Consider the following 20,584-nt stretch of genomic DNA (forward strand, 5'->3'; position numbering starts at 1 on the left):
GTGTGCCCTTAAATACTCTGATGGCCCCTAGTGAATTAAATTGACCACCTGACATCATGCCCCTGTTGACCCTTCAGACTCAGGCACACATCCAGGCCCCAATGCTACCTTTCAACTCCTCAACGACCTCAAACTGGTGTCCACTGACGCCCCTTCCAGTGACACCCCTCTTAATTCTTCCGACCTCGGCGAGAAGGGGGCTAACCTAGGCCTGTCCTTGAAGAGACCCAGGTGCCAGTCCATTCTCTCCAGCCTCCCCTCGGTGATCCCGGAAGCTGGAACAGCGGCTGTCCTCTGACCTCTGCACACTTTCTGAAGATGGGAGTGTCAGGGCAGGCAAAAAAGAGAAGCTCTTCGTTCCCCAGAACCCACTTCCAGTGCCTCAGTTCTGTTTCCCAGCAGGCTTGTGCAGGTCGAGATGCTCACACAGGACTGACCCTGGTGCCCCAGCGCATCCGAGAAAAGGAGGAACCACAAGTTCCTCGGAAAATACACAGATAGACAAGATCCCACTGCCACTTGGCCTTTCCCACGGCGTGGCTGCCCCTGCCCCGGCCTCCCTTGGGCCCGGCTGGAGCGCACAGCACGGGACGCCCCCGACCCCGGGTCCCCCGGCACGAGGGGCAGCCTGATCTCGGCGACCGTCTCCACCCAAGGCTGCTGCCCGCCCCAGCTCGGACTGCGCGCGGCCTGGCTCCCAGGAGACCGGCGGGGGGGGCCGGCGAGACGGCTCGGCCGTCTACCCAGAGCCGGCACCCGGAGGTCGGCCCCGGGGCGCGGATCCCGAGGTGGGGGCGGGTCCCAAGCGGCAGGGAGCGAACCTGGGACCATGCCACCCCCCACCAGTGGGCGCGGCAGCCGAAAAAAAGGGGAAGCGCCAGCGCTGTACTCTGCTCAGGGCAGCCCGCGAGGACCAAGGGCTCCCGCCACAGCGGCCCGAGCGCCCGGGGTGGGGCTACGCGGGCTCAGAACACGGTGGCTGGGGCGCCCTGCCCGCCGCTGCGCGCTTCCATTGGCTGCCGAGGCCAGGGCGGAGACTCAGTCACCGGCCTCCGCCTCCCGCGGCGTCCACACTCGCGGCGCGCGCGGCGGCCGGGCTAGACCTTGCTGGCCCGCGGCGCCATGAGCCGCAGCCTGGACTCGGCGCAGAGCTTCCTGGAGCGGCTGGAAGCGCGGGGCGGCCGGGAGGGGGCAGTTCTCGCCGGCGAGTTCAGCGTGAGTGGCGCACGGGGTCCGTGAGCGGCGCGCTCCGGCCCTGGCCCCGCGGACGCCTGTCCTCCGCGCCCGGCGGGCTCTGCCTTTCTGTCTCGGTGTCCCCGGTGTCTCCCCGCCTCGGGGGGTGTCTCCGTGTTTCTCTCCCCAGCACTTCTCTGTCGCTTTTGCTGTCTCCGTCTTCACTCTCTGCCCACCGGCCCCGGAGCGCGACGTCCACGGCCAGGCCGGGACGGACCGTGCACACCCTCGTTCCCGGTGTCCTCGTCGCGCTCCCGGAACAACCTGGCTGCGGGCGGGACAGGCGGGGCGGGCGCCGCAGGGGAGGGCGGGCGGCTCTGCTGCGCTGGACAGCCCTGGCCCCGCCGCTTCTGGCGACCTGACTGTCCCCTGTGACCACAGGAAGGAAGGGGCTGGAGCAGGGCGAAGAGGAACACGGAGGCTGTGGCGTGGTGAGGGTGTGAACGCGGGACTCGAATCTGCGTCCGGGCCCGAATCCGCGTCCCGGCCATCCGCGTGTGGTCCAGGCGGTCTATCTGGCCCCTCTGACCTCGGCTTCTCCCTTGGTGAAATGGGGACATGAACGACCAAACTGGCCTAAGGACAGCTACTCGGGTGGCTGAGGCAGGAGAATGGCGTGAACCCAGGAGGCAGAGCTTGCAGTGAGCCGAGATCGCGCCACTGCAGTCCAGCCTGGGCAACACAGCGAGACTCGGTCTCAAAAAAAAAAGTAACAGATAATTATAAACCTAAGTAATTTACACACATGTAGAAACATTCTATATAAGAAACTAAGAAATGCATAATAAATGTAAAATATATAATTATACAATATAAGAATGTGTGTAACAAACGTAAACATAGATATATGACATCATGCGACTGGGTGGGTTCTGAACCGTGTACAGCGCGGAGGGCCTCACATGCGGAAGGCTGGGTGGTGAGGGCACCCCTGCTCCCCAAGCCTGCCTCCCGCATGTGCAGGAATCACTGCACTCTTCTAGGTGTTCCCACTACACAAGGGCATCATGAGGGCTTAAATGACCCAATGGACACAAGTAAAGCACTTAGAATAGTGGCTGGCACACAGTGGTGGCATGGGTGTTACTTATTATCATTGAGATTACGAATACCTGACGATGGTGGTAATACACGATTCACTGATTATTATTATAATCTCCCAGTAACAGTGTCTATAGTATCTTGTACATAATATGTTATCCATTATAATGCCTATGCATTGTACATTGTCTTATATGTTTAGCTACATAACCCATAATATATTTCACTACAGTTATTGCTTACAAGACAATGTCACAGATTGAGTGTGCAGGGGGTGGGTGCCGAGAGGTCTGAGTTCAACCCTCACCGTGTGACTTCCTGGTTAGGACCTTCCACAAGTCACTGAACGATGTGGTTCATAAACTTTCCCGCCTGCACAATGAGGACGTCAATAATAGTACCCACGTCGTAGGAACCTGTGATGATTACATGCCCTTAGCACAGAGAGTGGCACAGAGAAGGTGCCCTGGGTCGCTATTTCTGTATCATTATTATTAGGCAGGCCCCGTGCCGTCGGGGTCTGCACTCACCTCCCCAGGCCACTGGCTTTGTATCCTGCAAGCGTGCCTAGGTGGCCCGGGACTCTGACCTGGCTCCTCTCTTGTCTCCTCCCTCCCCGGCCCGCTCATAATGCTCTACCAGGACATCCAGGCCCGCTCGGCCGCCTGGAAGGCTGACGGCGTGTGTTCCACCGAGGCCGGCAGTCGGCCAGAGAACGTGAGGAAGAACCGCTACAAAGACGTGTTGCCATGTAAGTCGGGGCTTCCCTAGGGAGTCGGTGCAGCCTCGCAGGCCCCGCCACTGTCCAGGCGTCAGTGTGCACTGGAGTCACCCACTGTGCTCTCCTCCCAGAGCCTCACCCTCTGCACTGCTCAGCAGCCCACAGGGGCACCTTGGTGGGATCTCTGCATGTGTGTGGTCCCCTGCTGGCTTTCAGCCGGGGGCTGTCAGAGCCTCGGTCACCCTATCCTCCCCAAACTCCATGTTTCTCACCTTATCTGCTGACAGATGATCAGACGCGAGTAATCCTCTCCCTGCTCCGGGAAGAGGGACACAGCGACTACATTAATGGCAGCTTCATCCGGGTGAGGGTTGGGGTCACGGAAGGAGGTGGACTGGGAGTGGCCAGGGGTGAGCAGCAGAATCTCAGTAGTGAATTCGGCCTTCACCAGGGCGTGGATGGAAGCCTGGCCTACATTGCCACGCAAGGACCCTTGCCTCACACCCTGCTAGACTTCTGGAGACTGGTTTGGGAGTTTGGGGTCAAGGTCAGCACTTGGGGGTGGGGCACAATGGTGGGGTCAACATCTAAGTACCCCCTCGGCGGTTTCCCTGGCCCCCTCACCCAAATCACCTTCCTCTCCCCTGACCCTCCTTGTCTAGGTGATCCTGATGGCCTGTCGAGAGATAGAGAATGGGCGGGTAGGTGTCCTCTGCCCCCAGGTTTCATGTCCCTGTGCAAGGAGGAGGGAGGAGGGAGGAGGGATCTTGCTAGCTCCTCCTGGACCCCAGGACCCGAGGGTCCAGCTCTTGGAGTGACCTTACTGTGGCTCTGTGGGAAGCCCCATTGTTCCTCTAAGTTTTTGTTGATATGTTATTCTTCCCCAGTGTTGGCAACCCCTCTCCTGCTGGGCTTCCCAGCCATTTCACACCTTAGACCATAAGGCCCTATTCTGACTGCTTCCCCTGTAGGCTCTGATCTCTCTTTCCACCTGTCTTCCCTTTATTCACTCCACTCTAACAACTCTGGTCTCTGCTGTTCCCATGTTCCAGGGATGGCTCTGCCTCAGGGCCTGTGCCTTGGCTATTCCTTCAGCCTAGGACATCCTTCCCTGTGGCTTGCTCTATCACCTCCTTCAGGTCTTTGCTCAAATGTTAATTCCTCAATGAGACCTTCCTGGGTGAGTCTTCACACCATTTTAAACTCTCAGCACTTCCATTCTCCCTCCCTTGTCCTACTTTTCCTCTTTTCTTCACAGTTCTTATGAACTCCTAACACACTGGATAATCTACAAATGTATTATGTACATTGTTTATTCTTAATCTCCCTGATTTAGAAGGTAAGACCAACAAGGCCAGGGATTTTTGTTTTGCCTGTTAACATAAATTAGTTACTAAATAAATAAATGCATGTCAACATTGAAGGCTGAAGGCACATAGCTTCATGTGGTTTCTACATTCTTGCCTGCTCCATGGATGGGGTGGGGGTTCCCTGGGGTGACTAGCTGATGGTGGAGCCTGTATGATCTGTAGTCATGTCTCTTTCTCATTCCTGATTTTGGTAATTTGTGTTCTCTCTCTGTCTGTCTCATCTCCCTATCTCGCTATCTCTTTTTTCATGCTCCTGCCTGTTTTTTGTAAACAGTGTATTAGAACACAGCCATACTCATTTATTTACATATTGTGTATGCCTGCTTTTATGCTACAGTGGCAGAGTTGAGTAGTTGCAAGTTGAATAAATTATATGGCCTGTAAATTCTAAAGTATTTATCTGACCATTTACAAAAATGTCAGCCAATCTTTGGACTAGAGGTTTATCATTTTATTATTTTTTCAAAGAAACTGCTTTGGATGTATTCATTTGTATTCATTTTCTCTATTGATTTTTTCATTTTCCACTTGTTTTTTTTGAGACAGAGTCTTGCTCTGTTGCCCAGACTGGAGTGCAATGGTGCAATCTTAGCTCACAGCAACCTCTGCCTCCCAAGTTCAAGCAATTCTCCTGCCTGAGACTCCTGAGTAGCTAGGAATACAGGCACATGCCACCATGCCCAACTAATTCATTTTCTACTTTAATTTCAAGTGTACTTGAAAACAATGTGTATTCTGCTTTGGTTGGCTGGAGTGTCCTGTAAATACCAATTAGGTCAATTGACAGACTTTTTTAAAAGGCACTTTTATATCTTTACTGTATATTTTATATCTTTACTGATTTATTTTCTCTAAATGTATGGATTGCTTAGAGAAGAGTGTTGAAATTACCAACTGTTCAATTAAGTATTAATTAGGTCAAGTTTGTCAACAGCACTATTCAAGTCTTATTTCTGACAATTTTTTTTTGTCTGCTTGCCCTATTATTTGCTGAAAGAGGAATGTTGAAATCTGCTTTAACTATTCTTTCAGTTTTACTTTTCATGTTTTAAAACTTTATGATTGAGTACATATACATTTAGGATTATGTCTTCCTAATGATTGGATCCCTTTCTAATATGTAATGACTCTCTTTATTTCTGTTAATATTTTTTTCTGAAGTGTACTTTGATATTAATATAGCCATTTAAATTTCTTTCTTTCTTTTTCTTTTTTTTTTTTTTTTTTATTTTTTGAGATGCAGTTTCCCCCTTGTCGCCCAGGCTGGAGTGCAATGGCGCGATCTTGGCTCACTGCAACCTTTGCCTCCCAGGTTCAAGCGATTCTCCTGCTTCAGCCTCCCGAGTAGCTGGGATTGCAGGTGCCTGCCACCACACCCAGCTAATTTTTGTATTTTTAGTAGAGATGGGGTTTCACCATGTTGGCCAGGCTGGTCTCAAACTCCTGACCTCAGGTGATCCACCTGCCTCAGCCTCCCAAAGTCCTGAGATTACAGATATGAGCCACCACCCTCGGCCTTAAATTTCTTTAGAGTTTGCATATGTCTTTTCCCATTCTTTTACTTTATATCTATGTTCATCTTTATTTTTTAGTGTGTTTCTTGTAGGTAGTGTATTGTAGGGACTTTTTTTTTTTCTTTTTTTAAGACAGAGGGGAATGGAGTGGTGCAATCATAGTTCACTGTAACCTCAAACTCCTGGGCTCAAGTGATCATCCTAGCTCAGCCTCCCTAAGGAGTTGGGACTACAGGCATACACGACCATGCCTGATTAATTGTTTTTTATTTCTTGTAGAGATTAAGTCTCACTGTATAATCCCTTTCCATGCTTTGTGCTATTGTTACTATATATTTTAGTTCTATATATAAAATATACTCCACAGTACACTGCTATTATAGTTGTTCTAGAATATCTTTTTAAACAGCTTTATCGATATACAATTCAGTCATTTAAAGTGTACAATTCCATCATTTTTCTATATTCCTGAGTTATGCAACTATTACCACAGTAAGATTTTTGTTTTTGTTTTTGTTTTGAGACGGAGTCTCACTCTGTCGTCCAGGCTTGAGTGCAGTGGCAAGATCTCAGCTCGCTGCAAGCTCCGCCTCCCAGGTTCATGCCATTCTTCTGCCTCAGCCTCCCGAGTAGCTAGGACTACAGGCGCCTGCCACCACGCCTGGCTGATTTTTTGTATTTTTAGTAGAGACGGGGTTTCACCGTGTTAGCCAGGATGGTCTCGATCTCCTGACCTCGTGATCCGCCTGCCTCAGCCTCCTAAAGTGCTGGGATTACAGGCGTGACCCACCGTGCCCGGCCTACCACAATAAGTTTTTGAACATTTTCATCATTCCATAAAAAAATCCAGGCCAGGCATGGTGGCTCATGCCTGTAATCCCAGCACTTTAGGAGGCTGAGGCCGGTGGATCACGAGGTCAGGAGATCAAGACCATCCTGGCCAACATAGTGAAACCCCGTCTCTACTAAAAATACAAACATTAGCTGGGCATGGTGGCACATGCCTGTAATCCCAGCAACTCGGGAGGCTGAAGCAGGAGAATAGCTTGAACCAGGGAGTTGGAGGTTGCAGTGAGCCGAGATGCACCACTACACTGCAGCCTGGTGACAGAGCAAGATGCTGTCTCTCAAAAAAAAAAGAAAAAAAGAAAAAGAAAAGAAATCCTATATCCATTAGCAGTCACTCCCCATTTCCCAGCAACCTCTACAGCCCTAGACAATCCCTAATCTATTTTTATCTTTATAGATTTGCTTACTTTGGACATTTCATATAATTGAATCATATAATATGTAGCCTTTTTTTGCTTAGCATGTTTTTTTTGTTTTGTTTTGTTTTGTTTGCTGAATACTATTCCATTGAATGATCTACCACATTTTACTTATAGGTTGACAGAAATTGGGTTCTTTCTACTTTTTGGCTATTATGAACAGTGCTGCTATCAACACTGATATACAAGTCTCTGTGTAGATGTGTGTTTTCATGTCTCTTGGGTATTGCTGGGAATTGCTGGGCCGTATGGAAACTCTATTTTTAACATTTTGAGGAACTGCCAAACTGTTTTCCACAGCAGCAGCATCATTTTACATTTCCATGGCAATGTTTGAGGGTCCCCATTTCTTCTCCCTGAGGCTTGTTACTGTCTTTTTTTTAATTATAGCCATCCTAGGGGATGTGAAGTGGTATGCCATTGTGTCTTTCTTTAAATGATGTGGTAAAATATACATAACATAAAATTTGCCCGTTTATAGGTGCTCAGTGAGGAATGTTAAAAATAATTTTGTCAGTTAAACCATTTCAAGTGTACAATTCAATTGAATTAAGTACATTCACAATGGATTAACCATTCCTACTATTTTCAGAACATGTTCATCATCCCAAACAGAAATTCTGTACTCATTAAACAATAACTCCCCATTCCCCCATTTCCAGGTAACCTCTATTCTCCTTTTTGTCCCTATGAATTTGCCTATTCTAGGTACCTCCTGCAAGTGGAATCAGGAATACACTAATATACAATACTTGTCCTTTTTTCAAGGTTCATCCATGTTGCAGTGTGTATCAGAATTTCACTGTTTTCAAGGCCAAATAATATTTCATTGTATGTATATATCACATTTTGTTTATCCATTCACCTGTTGGACATCTGGGTTGTTTGTACCTTTTGACTATTGTAAATAATGCGGCTACAAACATTGGTATACAGGCTGGACACAGTGGCTCACGCCTGTAATCCCAGCACTTTGGGAGGCCGAAGTGGGCGGATCATGAGGTCAGGAGATCGAGACCAGCCTGGCTAACACGGTGAAACCCCATCTCTACTAAAAATACAAAAAATTAGCCGGGCGTGGTGGCAGTCGCCTGTAGTCCCAGCTACTCGGGAGGCTGAGGCAGGAGAATGGCGTGAACCCATGCGGCGGAGCTTGCAGTGAGCCGAGATCGCGCCACCGCACTCCAGCCTGGGCGACAGAGCGAAACTCCGTCTCAAAACAACAACAACGACAAAAAATTGGTATACAAGTATCTGTTTGAATCCTTGTTTTCAGTTCCCTGGGTATACACCTAGAGTGGAATTGCTGGATCATATGATAACTCTATGTTTAACATTTTGTTTTCCACAGTGGCTGTACCATTTTACGTTCCCATCAGCAGAGAGAGAGAAAGGGAGGGACATGTGTAGTTTAATGACAGGGATATGGTCTGCATTGTTAGACTATCTTGTCATTGTGTAAACGTCATAGAGTATACTTACACAAACATAGATAGTATATACATTTTTTATTTATGTATTTTTCATATGGAAAACCAAATATCCCAGCACCATTGCTGAGTACCAATCATTTCCCCAACTTAATATGCAGTGTCAATATCAAGTGCCATGTATCAGGTTTCTACATATGCTCCATTATAATCTATGGCACCACCATCATATATGTGGTCTGTTGTTAACCAAAACATCATTATGTGGCATATGACAATGACATATATGCCATCCTAATGAGTGGGAAGTGGTACCTCCTTGTGGTTTTGGTTTTCATGTGCTTATTCGTCCATTTGTATATCTTCTCTGGCCAAATGTCTATTCAGGTCATTTATTCATTTTAAAATTGGGTTATTTGGGGTTGTCTTTTTATTATTGAGTTGTAAGTGTTATTCTGTATATAAGTCCCTTATCAGTACGTGATTTAAAATGTCTTTCCCATTCTGTGGGTTGTCATTCCACTTTCTTGATGGTGTGTTTTGAAGCACAAACATCTTGTGAAATTTTAATTCCAATCTATTGTGTTGCTGTGCTTTCGGTGTATCTAAGAAGTCATCATCTAATCAGAGGTCATAAAGACTTCTGTTTTTTCTTCTAAGTGTTTTGTAGTTTTCTTGCTTACATTTAGGTCTCAGATTTACTTTGAATGAACTTTTGTATGTGATGTGAGATAGAGGTCCACATTCACTCTTTTGCATGTGACTATCCAGTTGTTCCAGCATCATTTGTTGAAAAGACTATGCTTTGCCCATTGAATGGTCTTGGCCCCTTTGTTGAAAATTAATTGGCCATAAATATAAGGGTTTATTTCTGAACTCTCAATTTTATTAAGTTGATTGATGTGTTTATCCTTGTGCCAGTGTAACATAGTTTTGATTATTATAGCTTTGTAGAAGTTCTGAAATCAGGAAGTATGAGTCTTCTAAATTTGTTCTTTTTTCCAAGATTGTTTTGGCTCTTTTGGGTAGGTCCCTTGCTGTGCAGAAGAGTTAAACATGGCAAGCATAACTGTTTATGCTTAGAAAGGCCTTCCTGTAAGGTTGACTCTTGGGTGCCCTCTAGAAACCTAGGTTTCTGATAACAGTGGCTCACTATGCCTGAACTGTTAATACAAACAATATGCTTTATGCAGAACACCTGTTCTCCTGCTGGTAGTCTGACATTTTGGTACAGGCTAGGCAGAGTGTGCCTACATTCTGTGCAGAAGGTGCCCCAATAAAAATCCTGGGCACTGAGTTTCTAATGAACTTTTTTATGAAAGACTGTTGGGTTTTGTAAAATTTTGTTCTTTGCATCTATTCAGATGATCATTTGTTTTGTATTCTACTAATATGGTGTATGACATTGACTTTCATATGTTGAACCAATCTTGCATTCCTGGAATTCATCCCACTTAGTCATGGTGTTTAATACTTTGCTAGTATTTCATTGAGAATTTTTGTGTCTATGTTTGTGAGATATTGGTTAGTAGTTTTCTTTTCTTGTGATGTCTTTGGTTTTGGTGCCAGGGTAATACTTGCCTCATACAATATGTTGGGAAATGGTTCCTCTCCGTTTTTTGCAAGAGTTTGTGAAAGGCTGGTATTAATTCCTCTTTGATAAAATTCACTAGATTATCTTTTAAAGATGTTTAAAATGAAATATCTTTTACATTTAGCCACTTACTTTTCTCCCTGTTATTTTGTGTAGATCTGTATTTCCATTTTTTTTTTAGGTACAGGCTAGATATGTTGCCAACACACCTAGCTAATTTTTTTTTTTTTTTTAAGATACAGGCTATGTTGCTCAGGCTGGTGTTGAAGTGGCCTCAAGCAATCCTCCTGCCTTAGCCTCTCAAATAGCTGGGATTACAGGCAGCAGCCACTGTCTGTAAGCATCTGAAGAGCTTACTCTAATATTTCTCATAATGCAGATTTGTTTGTGATGAATTCCCTCAGCTTTCATTTGTCTGAAAAGGTTTTCAGCATTTTTAGGATATCATACCATTGACTTGCCGTTTCTGACAAAATGTTGCTATAATTCTTAATTTTGTTCCTCAGTATGTGATGTGCCTTTTTGTGCGTAATGCTTTTAAGATTTTCTCTTCTGGGGCCGGGTGTAGTGGCTCCTGCCTGTAATCCCAGCACTTTGGGACGCCAAGGCAGGTGTATCACTTGAGGTCAGGAGTTCGAGACCAGCCTGGCCAACCTGGTGAAACCCTGTCTCTACTAAAAATACAAAAAAAAGTTGGACGTGGTGGTGTGTGTCTGTAATCCCAGCTACTCGGGAGCCTGAGGCAGGAGAATTGCTTGAACCCGGGAGCTGGAGGTTGCAGTGAGCCAAGATTGAGCCACTGCACTCCAAGCCTGGGTGACAGAGCAAGGATCTCAAAAAAAAAAAAAAAATTTTCTCTTCTTCGTTCTTTTTCAGTAATTTGATCATGATCTGCCTTGGCGTGACTTTCTTTAGGTTTAGGTTTATTCTCCCTCTGGTTCTTTGACTTTCTTGGATTTGTGGGTTCCTAGTTTCATCGAATTTGGGAAAATTTCCACCTATTATTTCTTCACATAAAGTTTCTGTTATCCCCATTTCTCCTTTCCTTCTGGACTCCATGTGCACATACACTAGACTGTTCGGTATATTTCTACAGAGAACTGATTCTCTTCATTTTTTTCATTTCATTTTGAATTATTTATATTGCTATGTTTTCGTGTCTATTGATCTTCTAGTGTCTACTCTGCTACTAGTGGATTTTTCATTTCATATATTTTATTTTTCCTCTTTATAAATTCCATTCAGGTTATTTTTTGTATCTTTCATTCCACTCTGCATCATGTTCATGTTTTCCTTTTCATCTTTGAGTATATCTGTAATAGCTATTTTAAGATTTTTGCTTCTTTCCTGAACTGTTATTTCTGGGCCCTTCCCTATTGACTGATTTTTCTCCTGGTTATGGGTCACACTTTCCTGCTTCTTTGTATGTCCAGCAAAATTTTACTGGATGCTTGATATTTTGAATTTTGCACAGGTAAATGTTGGATTGTTTTGAGTGTTTTGCCTTTTCAGGAACTTTTGGATGGTTGATCAAGTAGCCTTTGTTCTAGAATTAATTTAGCCGTACTTCTAATGTGTGGTCATTCTAGGTTCCCTACTAAATGCCCCTTATAGTTGATAATGCCTCTACACTCTAGCTAGAGGGAATGTGAATTCTTTCTCATCATGAGCTCAAGGAAATGTTCATCCTACAGATCCCTACTATTCTTTCATGGTAAGTTATTCTTGCCTGGCCTCATGGGGTTTCATGTTATATATATTCAGATTATTCAACCAAAGAATCAAGGAGGGGACTTCTATGCAAGTTATTGTTTTGTTTTTATTTGCATACCTCTGTTCCTTCCAGGACTCTGCCCTGCAAATTCTAGCTGCCTTTGCCTCCTTGAGCCATGGTCTCTGGCTCAACTCAGTGGGATCATTAGACTCATGTCTTACAGCCTGGTGACACTTCCATGCAATAAGCCAGAGTGGTCTGTTCAGTGACCACAGTACTGCAACGCCTGCCAACCAGTGTCTGAAAATAGTGGCTCATGTATTTTGTCGTTTCTAGTTGCTTACAGCGGGAGGGTATCCTGGACTGTATTTCCCCTGCATGGTCAGCAGCGCACCTCCATTGAGTCTGCATGTGTTTAATCTGATGGCTCTGTTGGCTGGCCTCTGTTATAGGTTATAAGTATAGCTGCCTGTGCTTCCACCACGAGCACTTGGGGTGTCTTGTGGCAAGACTGAGCTAGCTCTGAAGCTGACTCCCTCTTCTCACTCCCTGCCTTTTCTCCCTTACTTTTTGCAGAAAAGGTGTGAGCGGTACTGGGCCCAGGAGCAGGAGCCACTGCAGACCGGGCTTTTCTGCATCACTCTGGTGAGCTGTGGGAGGTTTCAGGGAAGATTCCCAGGGTGGAAAGGCTTTGGGTTGGGCCTAAAATGTTGAATGATTTAACCCACAGTCCACTCATACTGCAGGAAACCCTCTGGTGTTAGCCTGCAAATAGTTAGAGCTTAATATAGGGATAGCCTTTGCATTTTTATTTTGGCTACAATCACAGTTATCTCTGTCATGTAAATGTGCCTGGTTAGGTTGTTGAAATTCTTACTTCTCTTACCATTTCAAAAGAGCTTGGGGAACTCTCTCAAGTCATACATACAGTTAGTACTTAATACAATAAAGGTTTCATTTTAAAACAAAAGACCTCTCTTTTCACTGCAAAAAGGCTTGTGTTTTTATAATAGTTCCTCTTTTTCTCCTGTGTCAAATGTTTCCTTAATGAAAGCTTTGGGGAAAGTTTGGGCTATATGAATTTTTAAAATGTTTTCTGTATTTGATTTTTAAATCAGGAATGCTTTGCTTTCTATAAATGTCTTTTGGTACCTATGATCTTTGTTCTCCTCCCTCTTCTTACTTGCCCCACCCCCCCCTTATTCAGATAAAGGAGAAGTGGCTGAATGAGGACATCATGCTCAGGACCCTCAAGGTCACATTCCAGAAGGTACTGTGACAGGGGAGGAGGAGGTAAAGGGGCTCCTGAAAGGGGAGAGGTTTCCTCCCCTGTAAAAATGGGCATCATACTAGTACCCACCTCCTCAGTTATTATCTGGTAGACATAAACGGAAGATGCCTAAAAGTGGGCCTGGTGTATAGTAGATGCCCAATTAATGCTTTTTTCTTTTCTTTTCTAAGTCTTTTGCTCATTTTTTTCTGTGTTTCAGGAGTCCCGTTCTGTGTACCAGCTACAGTATATGTCCTGGCCAGACCGTGGGGTCCCCAGCAGTCCTGACCACATGCTTGCCATGGTGGAGGAAGCCCGTCGCCTCCAGGGATCTGGCCCTGAACCCCTCTGTGTCCACTGCAGGTTTGGGAAATGGGCTTCAGGAGGGTCTGGTGAGGCAGAGGGTACAGAGCATGGAGGGGAGTACAGGGCAAGGGGCTAGTCTTGTAGTCTGAGTGCCTATTTTGAGAAACCTTACTCACCTCCATGGACTATAATTGTGAGCACTTGTTCAGCACAGACTCAACTGGGGAATAAGCACACAGCTGCTGCTCAACAAAATGTAAGTGATTAAAAAGGTTTTCCTTGTTCAGATATAATCTGAAGATTCTGGGAATCAAGAGGCTCTGCAGGGGATCCATTAGGACCCTCACCCCCATCCCCAAATGCCTCATCTAAAAGAGGTTGTGGTCAGGATCTGACCAGGCACACTCTGATTCTCTTGTCAGTGCGGGCTGTGGGCGAACAGGCGTCCTGTGCACCGTGGATTATGTGAGGCAGCTGCTCCTGACCCAGGTAGGATGCAGGCATCCTGTGTGTGCAGTGTGCTGCCCATGACCACGTGTCCTGCTCAAGTGCCTTGTCTGTCTGCCCCAGGTGATCCCACCTGACTTCAGTCTCTTTGATGTGGTCCTTGAGATGAGGAAGCAGCGGCCTGCGGCCGTGCAGACAGAGGTGAACCCTGGGTCTCCTAATCTTCAGGGACAGTGGCCCACTGCTGTCATTTGTCCCTGCCTTCCCTTCTTGATGGTCCCTCACCCCAACAGAAGCAGTACAGGTTCCTGTACCACACGGTGGCTCAGATGTTCTGCTCCATGCTCCAGAATGCCAGCCCCCACTACCAGAACATCAAAGAGGTACAGAGGCCCCTTTCCCACTCTCCTGTCCACCATCAGCACCCTCAGAGACCAGGACCCCGAGCACGGTCCAGCCCCCGGGACTACTGGGAGCAGGCACTGACTATGACATCCACCTGTGCCCTCCTCCAGGCATCCTTATCGGGCTCTCCCGTCTTGAGCTTTCTCCCAGAGCCCCGTGAGAGGCCTGGCCAGCTTCCTCCCTCAGGAGCCTCCCCTCCTGTTTTTCTTCAGAATTGTGCCCCACTCTACGACGATGCCCTCTTCCTCCGGACTCCCCAGGCACTTCTCGCCATACCCCGCCCACCAGGAGGGGTCCTCAGGTACCCGGCTCCATCCCCGCATTCTTCCCTGCCCAATTTCTCAGGCTAACCCCTTCTTCATCCTTGGAACACCAGTCTGTTCCTTGTTCACTTCGCCAAGTGTTCACTGGCCCTTTCTTCGAATTGAGCTCTGGGAACCCACCCCAAGATGATTCAATTATCCCAGTGTTCCCCTTGCTTCTGCCTCTAAGGCTTGCCGTACCTTCTGAGTTAGGCCTTTCCTGGATCCTCTAATCAAACCTTAATTCAGGTGGCTCACCCCTGTAATCCCAGCACTTCGGGAGGCTAAGGAGGGCGGATCACTTGAGGCCAGCTAGAGACCAGCCTGGTTAACATGGTGAAACCCTGTCTCTACTAAAAATACAAAAATTAGCCAGGCGTGCTGGCGGGAACCTGTAGTCCCAGCTACTCCGGAGGCTGAGGCAGGAGAGTCGCTTGAGCCCGGGAGGTGGAGGTTGCAGTAAGCCGAGATCGCACCACGGCAGTCCAGCCTGGGCGAGAGAGCGAGATCCTGTCTCAAAAAAACAAACAAACAAAAAATTCAGCAAATAATTCTAGACGCCGCCTTCTTGTCAGGCCGCACGTTGGGTGCTGCGGACATGGGATTGAGCCGCCCTCGCAGCGGAGACTTAAGGCCCTTCTCCTTGCGGCCATCCCTTCCTGTTTTCTATGCCACTTCCGCATTCTTTTATTCAGTAGACATTGACACAGAAATGACCACCCCTCAAACCAACACTCTGCCCCAATTACCTTCCAGGCTGACCCCGTTCCTCCTTCATCCCCCTAACTTGCAGGGCGCTAGGGACACAGAAGCGAGGCCCCGACCCCAGGGAGCCCTCCCTCCCATCTAGCGCACCGCCTCGGCGGGAAGGAAGCCCGTGGTTTGCGCGCTGAGCAGCCTCCCCACTCCCGCCCTGCCCAGCGCCGCCGTTTCACTTCCTCCCGGCCCTCCCTGCCTGCAGGAGTATCTCTGTGCCCGGGTCCCCGGGCCACGCCATGGCTGACACCTACGCGGTGGTGCAGAAGCGCGGGGCTCCAGTGGGCGCCGGGCGTGGGACGGAGACGGGGACGGGGGCGCGCAGCGCGGAGGAGGCGCCGCTCTACAGCCAGGTGACGCCGCGCGCCCAGCGGCCCGGGGCACACGCGGAGGACGTGCGGGGGACGCTGCCTTGCCGCAGTGAGTCGAGGCTTGCTCCTTCTCAGGGCATCATCCTGCTGGGATCCGCAGGGCGGAACAATCCTGCAGTGGTCCACCAGGCCCTGGCGGCCGCGGGGACCCCAGCTGCTAGCCTGGCCACGCCCCGACGCTGACGTCCAGGCGTCCCTGGCCACGCCCCGGAAGCGCCCCCTGGCGGTCGCAGCCGCGGTCCAGGGGCAGGGTTCCTGGCAATACTTGTCTCGGCCGCGCCCAAAGGCTGGAGGCCACGTCCGGGGTGTGCGCCTTCTCCCGCCCGGCGCCCTCGGCTCTCCCCTTCGGGACTCGGGGGAGGCGTCCCCGCCAGGGGTGGGGTCTTGGGACTCCCTGGGGCTTCCGGAGCTGACCCGTGGGTGGTCTCCTGCCCTCAGTTCCTGCTGACCAAAGTCCTGCCGGATCTAGCGCCTACGAGGACGTGGTGGGTGGAGCTCAGACCGGTGGGCTAGGTAAGTCAGGTAGAGCCTGGGTTGCTGGGACTTTGCTGCTTTGAGTGAACCCCAGGAGTCTGGGGTTGATGGGGCATGGAGCTTAGCCCTGTGGATGTGGATGTGGCTGCAGTGAACCAGGAGGACCTGGAGGCGGGGGGATGGGCTTCCTCATGTCTGCCAACCTCCACACACCTCAGCTTCTCCATGAGACCCACGGCGCCCTTCTTCTCCCAGGTTTCAACCTGCGCATTGGGAGGCCGAAGGGGCCCCGGGACCCGCCTGCTGAGTGGACCCGGGTGTAAGTCTACGCCAGCTCCTGCCTGTTGCCTCTTGTGAGCTCGGACTGCTGATGCCCCAGCGCTGCTGAGCGCCGTGTGCAGAATGGAAACAGTGGGCCTGGATCAAAGTAAAAGTGTCTCAGGGTGGGAAATGTGGGGGCTTTGCCCCAGTGACTGTAGCATTCAAGGCTTGAGGCTGGAGGAGGTAGCTAGCGTATAATGGCTGGTGAGGCTGCACAGAGCATATTCAAGAAAGAAGATCAGGAAGGGGCATGACCCCGAGTTATGAAGGGGAGAAGGGACAGATGAGCTTCCAGAGACTGCTCTCTTCACCACATAGCACTAGTCCATCCTCAGCACCTGAGCCTCCCTCATTTGGACACTCAGGGGACCACACAGAGAAGTGGATGGACACTTCGCCATCCAGGCGGAACTAAGCCAGGCATAACCACAGCCAAGCAGATTAACCCCAGGCAGACCGATAAAAAGACCTCCAGATAGGCAGACAGATGGACCACCAACCTTTACAGACAGCCAAACCTTCAGAGATACAGTCCACAGGTGGACGAAGGGACCCCCAGCCAGAGAGAGAGAGACCAGCCAACAGCTTGATAGACCAGTGCAGCCAGAGACACCACCAAACAGAGCCCCCAAAAGACAGACACCTCTGCTAGCTGGACAGCCAGGTGGACCCCCTAAGTTAGACAGATTACTAGACAGATATAAACAGATCCCCTGCTGAACAGACACACAGAGTTCTCAGACCCCACCCCCACCCTCAGGTGGGCTGGCTGGCTGACAGACCTTCTGGCCAGACAGACAGACATCAGCCACATGGAATCCTGACATCCCAGCCAGCCGGCCAGAGTCTCATCTTGATGTCTTGATGGATGGACCCCGGCTAGTCAGACATGATCCTCCAGACTGACAGACAAGTCCCCCAAATGAGTACACATCTCCGGCTATTCAGACAGATGGACCCCCAGCAAATCAGGCCCTATCTAGACAGACCTCAGCCAGACCCCAGCCAGACAAACTCCCAACCAGACTGACCCCTTGCTGTTCACACATCCTGCCGAGTAGCTGGGACTACAGGTCTAATTTTTTTTTTTTAAGAGATGAGTTTTTGCCATGTTGCCCAGACTGGTCTTGAACTCCCAAGCTCAAGCAATCCTCCTGCCTCAGCCTCCCAAAGTGCTGAGATTACAGGTGTGAGCCACCAGGCTCAGCCCCCTAAGATTTGAAACACTTTAAATGGCCCATGGTAGGGTTCCTGCTAGGATAAAACATTAAGCAGCTGTTAAAAGAAAAAAAAGGAGGACGCGTCTCTGTGCACTGGTGTGGACAAATCTCCAAGTCACTGCAAAATGGAAAAAGTATAAGATGCTCTTTCCCTGAACCTCAAGGGTCCTGCTCCTCTCACTTTCAGGTCTCTGGACCTCTGACTGACACTGTGCCTGCCCAGGTCCCTGTATGCACTGCCGCAGTGCCCTGGGCCCCATGTCCACCCCTGTCCTGCCCTTCTCTGGGTGAGGGCCAGCCTTCCTCTGCCTCTGCCTGGCTGCATCCGTGGTTGATCTCAAGTGCCTTGGCATGAACTCCACTCTCCTGCAGCCTTCAATCAGGGAATGATGGGGATGTGTATGTACCCCACCCCACCGCTTGGCAGGGTGATGCTGAGGTGTGAATTTTTAACAGTTCCCAGACTTTCCCAGGAGGCTTGGGTTTGGGTGCCCACAGTGGGAGCCGGTGTGCTATCATACCTTCGCCGGCCACCTTTCCTTCCTGTTCTCTGTGCCCCTACTCCCACTCTAGAGCTGCCCCGTTTCTCTGTTTTCGTGAAAGAGCTGACCCTGTGCCACGTCACACTCTCCCAATGCCCCGCCACACCTGTGAGCCTGCTGCTGGTGAGGTCAGTGCTGACCTCTGTGTTGCTGGATAATGAGTCATTTATCTCTGGAGGAGAGGAAAGGCAGGTCCTCCACAGCCCTGATAAAATCTCCAAGTCTCCCAGTTTCGGGTCCCTCTCCTGGGATGCAGACCCACTGCCTGCTCAGGTGGCACGATCCACATCCCCTCTTCTTGGGAATAGTGGCATGGGAAAGTGACTAAAGATACTGTTCTGGCTGCTGTGTTCACCGTGAGTAATAAACTGTCCATTTCTCCGATTCAGAGGTCTGTTTTTTTTTCCTTTTTTTCTTCCCCAAAGATGGAGTCTTGCTCTGTCGCCCAGGCTGGAGTACAATGTCGCAATCTTGGCTCACTGCAACCTCTGTCTCTGCCTCCCAGGTTCAAGCAATTCTTCTGCCTCAGCCTCTCAAGTAGCTGGGATTAAACGCATGTACCACTATGCCCAGCTAATATTTGTATTTTTAGTAGAGATGGGGTTTCACCACGTTGGCAAGGCTGGTCTGGAACTCCTGACCTCGTGATCTACCTGCCCCGGCCTCACGAAGTGCTGGGATTACTGGCGTGAGTCACTGCGCCCGGCCTTGGTCTGGTGTTCTATACACATGTGAATGTGATGTGGAGCTGTGCAGGCCACCTTGTCAGCGTGCGAGGAGGGTCCAGTCTCTGCACCTTCTTGGTTTCTGACTTCACACCCAGTAGCCTCACTCCTGGCCCAGCATGGCAAGCACAGTTTCCACTCAGGCATTTGCCCTGGTTATTCTCTCTGCCTTGGATACTTTTCTCCTAGATTCTGCCTCTAATATATTTGAACATTTACCTCTTAATATTGTTTCCTATCTGTCTCTCCTGATCAGAATGTAAGCTGCGTGAGAGCAGGAGTTTTTGTTTGGTTTACAGCTACTGTCCCAGCTCCTAGAACAGCACTGACACTTAGGAAGTGTGCAGGCTGATTTATCTCACACCATTTACTCCGGGTTTCCTCACTTCTAGTAAAGTATGATATCTCGTCTCAAATATTCTCTTCCCCTTTCCAGACCCATGTCTTTGCTCATGTAGATCACTACTTCAGGCTGACATAAAAACCATTCTCTTGTTAAGAAAGCCCAGCAATGGGAGAGCCAATCCTCCACCCGTCTTTTGCTCTCCTACAGGTCTTTCCTGGAGGTAGTGGGTTGAATGGTGGCCCCCAAAAAGATAGGTCCAAGTCCTAACGTCTAGAACCTGTGAATGCGACCTTATTTGGAAAAAGGGTCTTTGCAAATGTAATTAAAATACCTGGAGATGAAATCATCCTGGATTTAGGATGGGCCCTAAACCCAATGACTGATGTCTTTATAAGAGAAAGGAGAGGGAGACGCAGAGACGGAGAGAAGAAGGTCATTGGAGATGGAGGCAGAGATGGGGATGAAGCGTCTGCAAACCAAGGAATGCCAAAGATTGCCAGCAAACCGCCGGGGGCCAGGAGAGAGGCCTGGCTGATTCTCCCTCACAGACAGCGGAGGGAACCACCCTGCTGACCCCTCAGTTTCAGGCTTTGGGACCTCAGAACTGTAAGAGAATAAACATCTGTTTTGAGCCACACGGTTTATAGTCATTTGTTATGGCAGCCACAGGAAACTCACACACTGGGTATCCAGCAATGCAAGGCCTGGCCGCTCCTGAACTGGGCATCTCAGAGCTGTGTTTGCAATAGGGCACTGCAGCAGGTGATGTTTCCCTCTGGATATGCCCTGAGCTCAGGGCTCCTCTTCCGCAGTGCAGCCCACTGGGTGCACAGCATCTGTCTGGGCTCTCACAAACCCCCATGGGACATGGGGGTCAATGGGACCGTTGCAGGTACCATACTCATGTTGCTTTGTTTCTGACCCAGTAGGAACAGTGAAGGCTCAGCTGTCAGTTTCCAAGTAGGATCGGATCTGATGACGCCTCCTTTTCACAGGAGTTAGTTACTTCTCCTTTTCTGCTTTCAACATCCCCTTCCTTGACTTCTCTCCTTTGTATGGCATTCGTTTGTCTTAGACCATGACGTCCTGAGAGAAAACTAGGCCCCGTTTGTGGCTAGGTTTGTTTTCAATCTCAGGGGCAGAGAGCTGCTTTACATAATTGATGAAAACTTTGTTTCTGTTTTCTAACTCTCGATTCAGTGATTTTTTTCACA

The 20,584-nt window shown here is 49.1% G+C and overlaps 1 protein-coding gene and 1 long non-coding RNA gene across 22 annotated transcripts; one reads left to right on the forward strand and one right to left on the reverse strand.

Annotated features, from left to right (window-relative positions):
- The first annotated feature begins 1,069 nt into the window (after positions 1 to 1,069).
- Positions 1,070 to 20,007, forward strand: PTPN18 (protein tyrosine phosphatase non-receptor type 18). Of its 21 annotated transcripts, none has more exons than XM_063712678.1 (16): positions 1,071 to 1,215; positions 2,917 to 3,025; positions 3,283 to 3,359; positions 3,447 to 3,542; positions 3,658 to 3,696; positions 12,462 to 12,530; positions 13,093 to 13,155; positions 13,376 to 13,518; positions 13,884 to 13,950; positions 14,032 to 14,109; positions 14,202 to 14,291; positions 14,526 to 14,614; positions 15,577 to 15,791; positions 16,181 to 16,255; positions 16,472 to 16,535; positions 18,725 to 19,759. In XM_063712678.1, exons 1-16 carry the CDS (start codon positions 1,123 to 1,125, stop codon positions 18,945 to 18,947), a joined length of 1,590 nt encoding a protein of 529 aa, XP_063568748.1. In that variant the 5' UTR covers positions 1,071 to 1,122; the 3' UTR covers positions 18,948 to 19,759. The 21 variants fall into 21 exon arrangements, with proteins under 21 accessions (XP_009233964.3, XP_063568748.1, XP_063568752.1 ...); XM_063712682.1 differs by lacking the exon at positions 18,725 to 19,759 and adding an exon at positions 17,945 to 18,683; XM_009235689.4 differs by lacking the exon at positions 18,725 to 19,759 and having other exon boundaries at positions 1,070 to 1,215; positions 16,472 to 18,683.
- Positions 8,682 to 15,745, reverse strand: LOC134759573 (uncharacterized). The gene is made up of 2 exons (XR_010135945.1): positions 15,626 to 15,745; positions 8,682 to 15,125 (listed from the first exon to the last, which is right to left on the reverse strand). It is a non-coding gene; the product is annotated as an uncharacterized LOC134759573 (long non-coding RNA).
- Positions 20,008 to 20,584: the final 577 nt, after the last annotated feature.

Source organism: Pongo abelii, chromosome 11, assembly GCF_028885655.2.
Source record: "Pongo abelii isolate AG06213 chromosome 11, NHGRI_mPonAbe1-v2.0_pri, whole genome shotgun sequence".
In the NCBI taxonomy this organism is placed as follows: Eukaryota; Metazoa; Chordata; class Mammalia; order Primates; family Hominidae; genus Pongo; species Pongo abelii.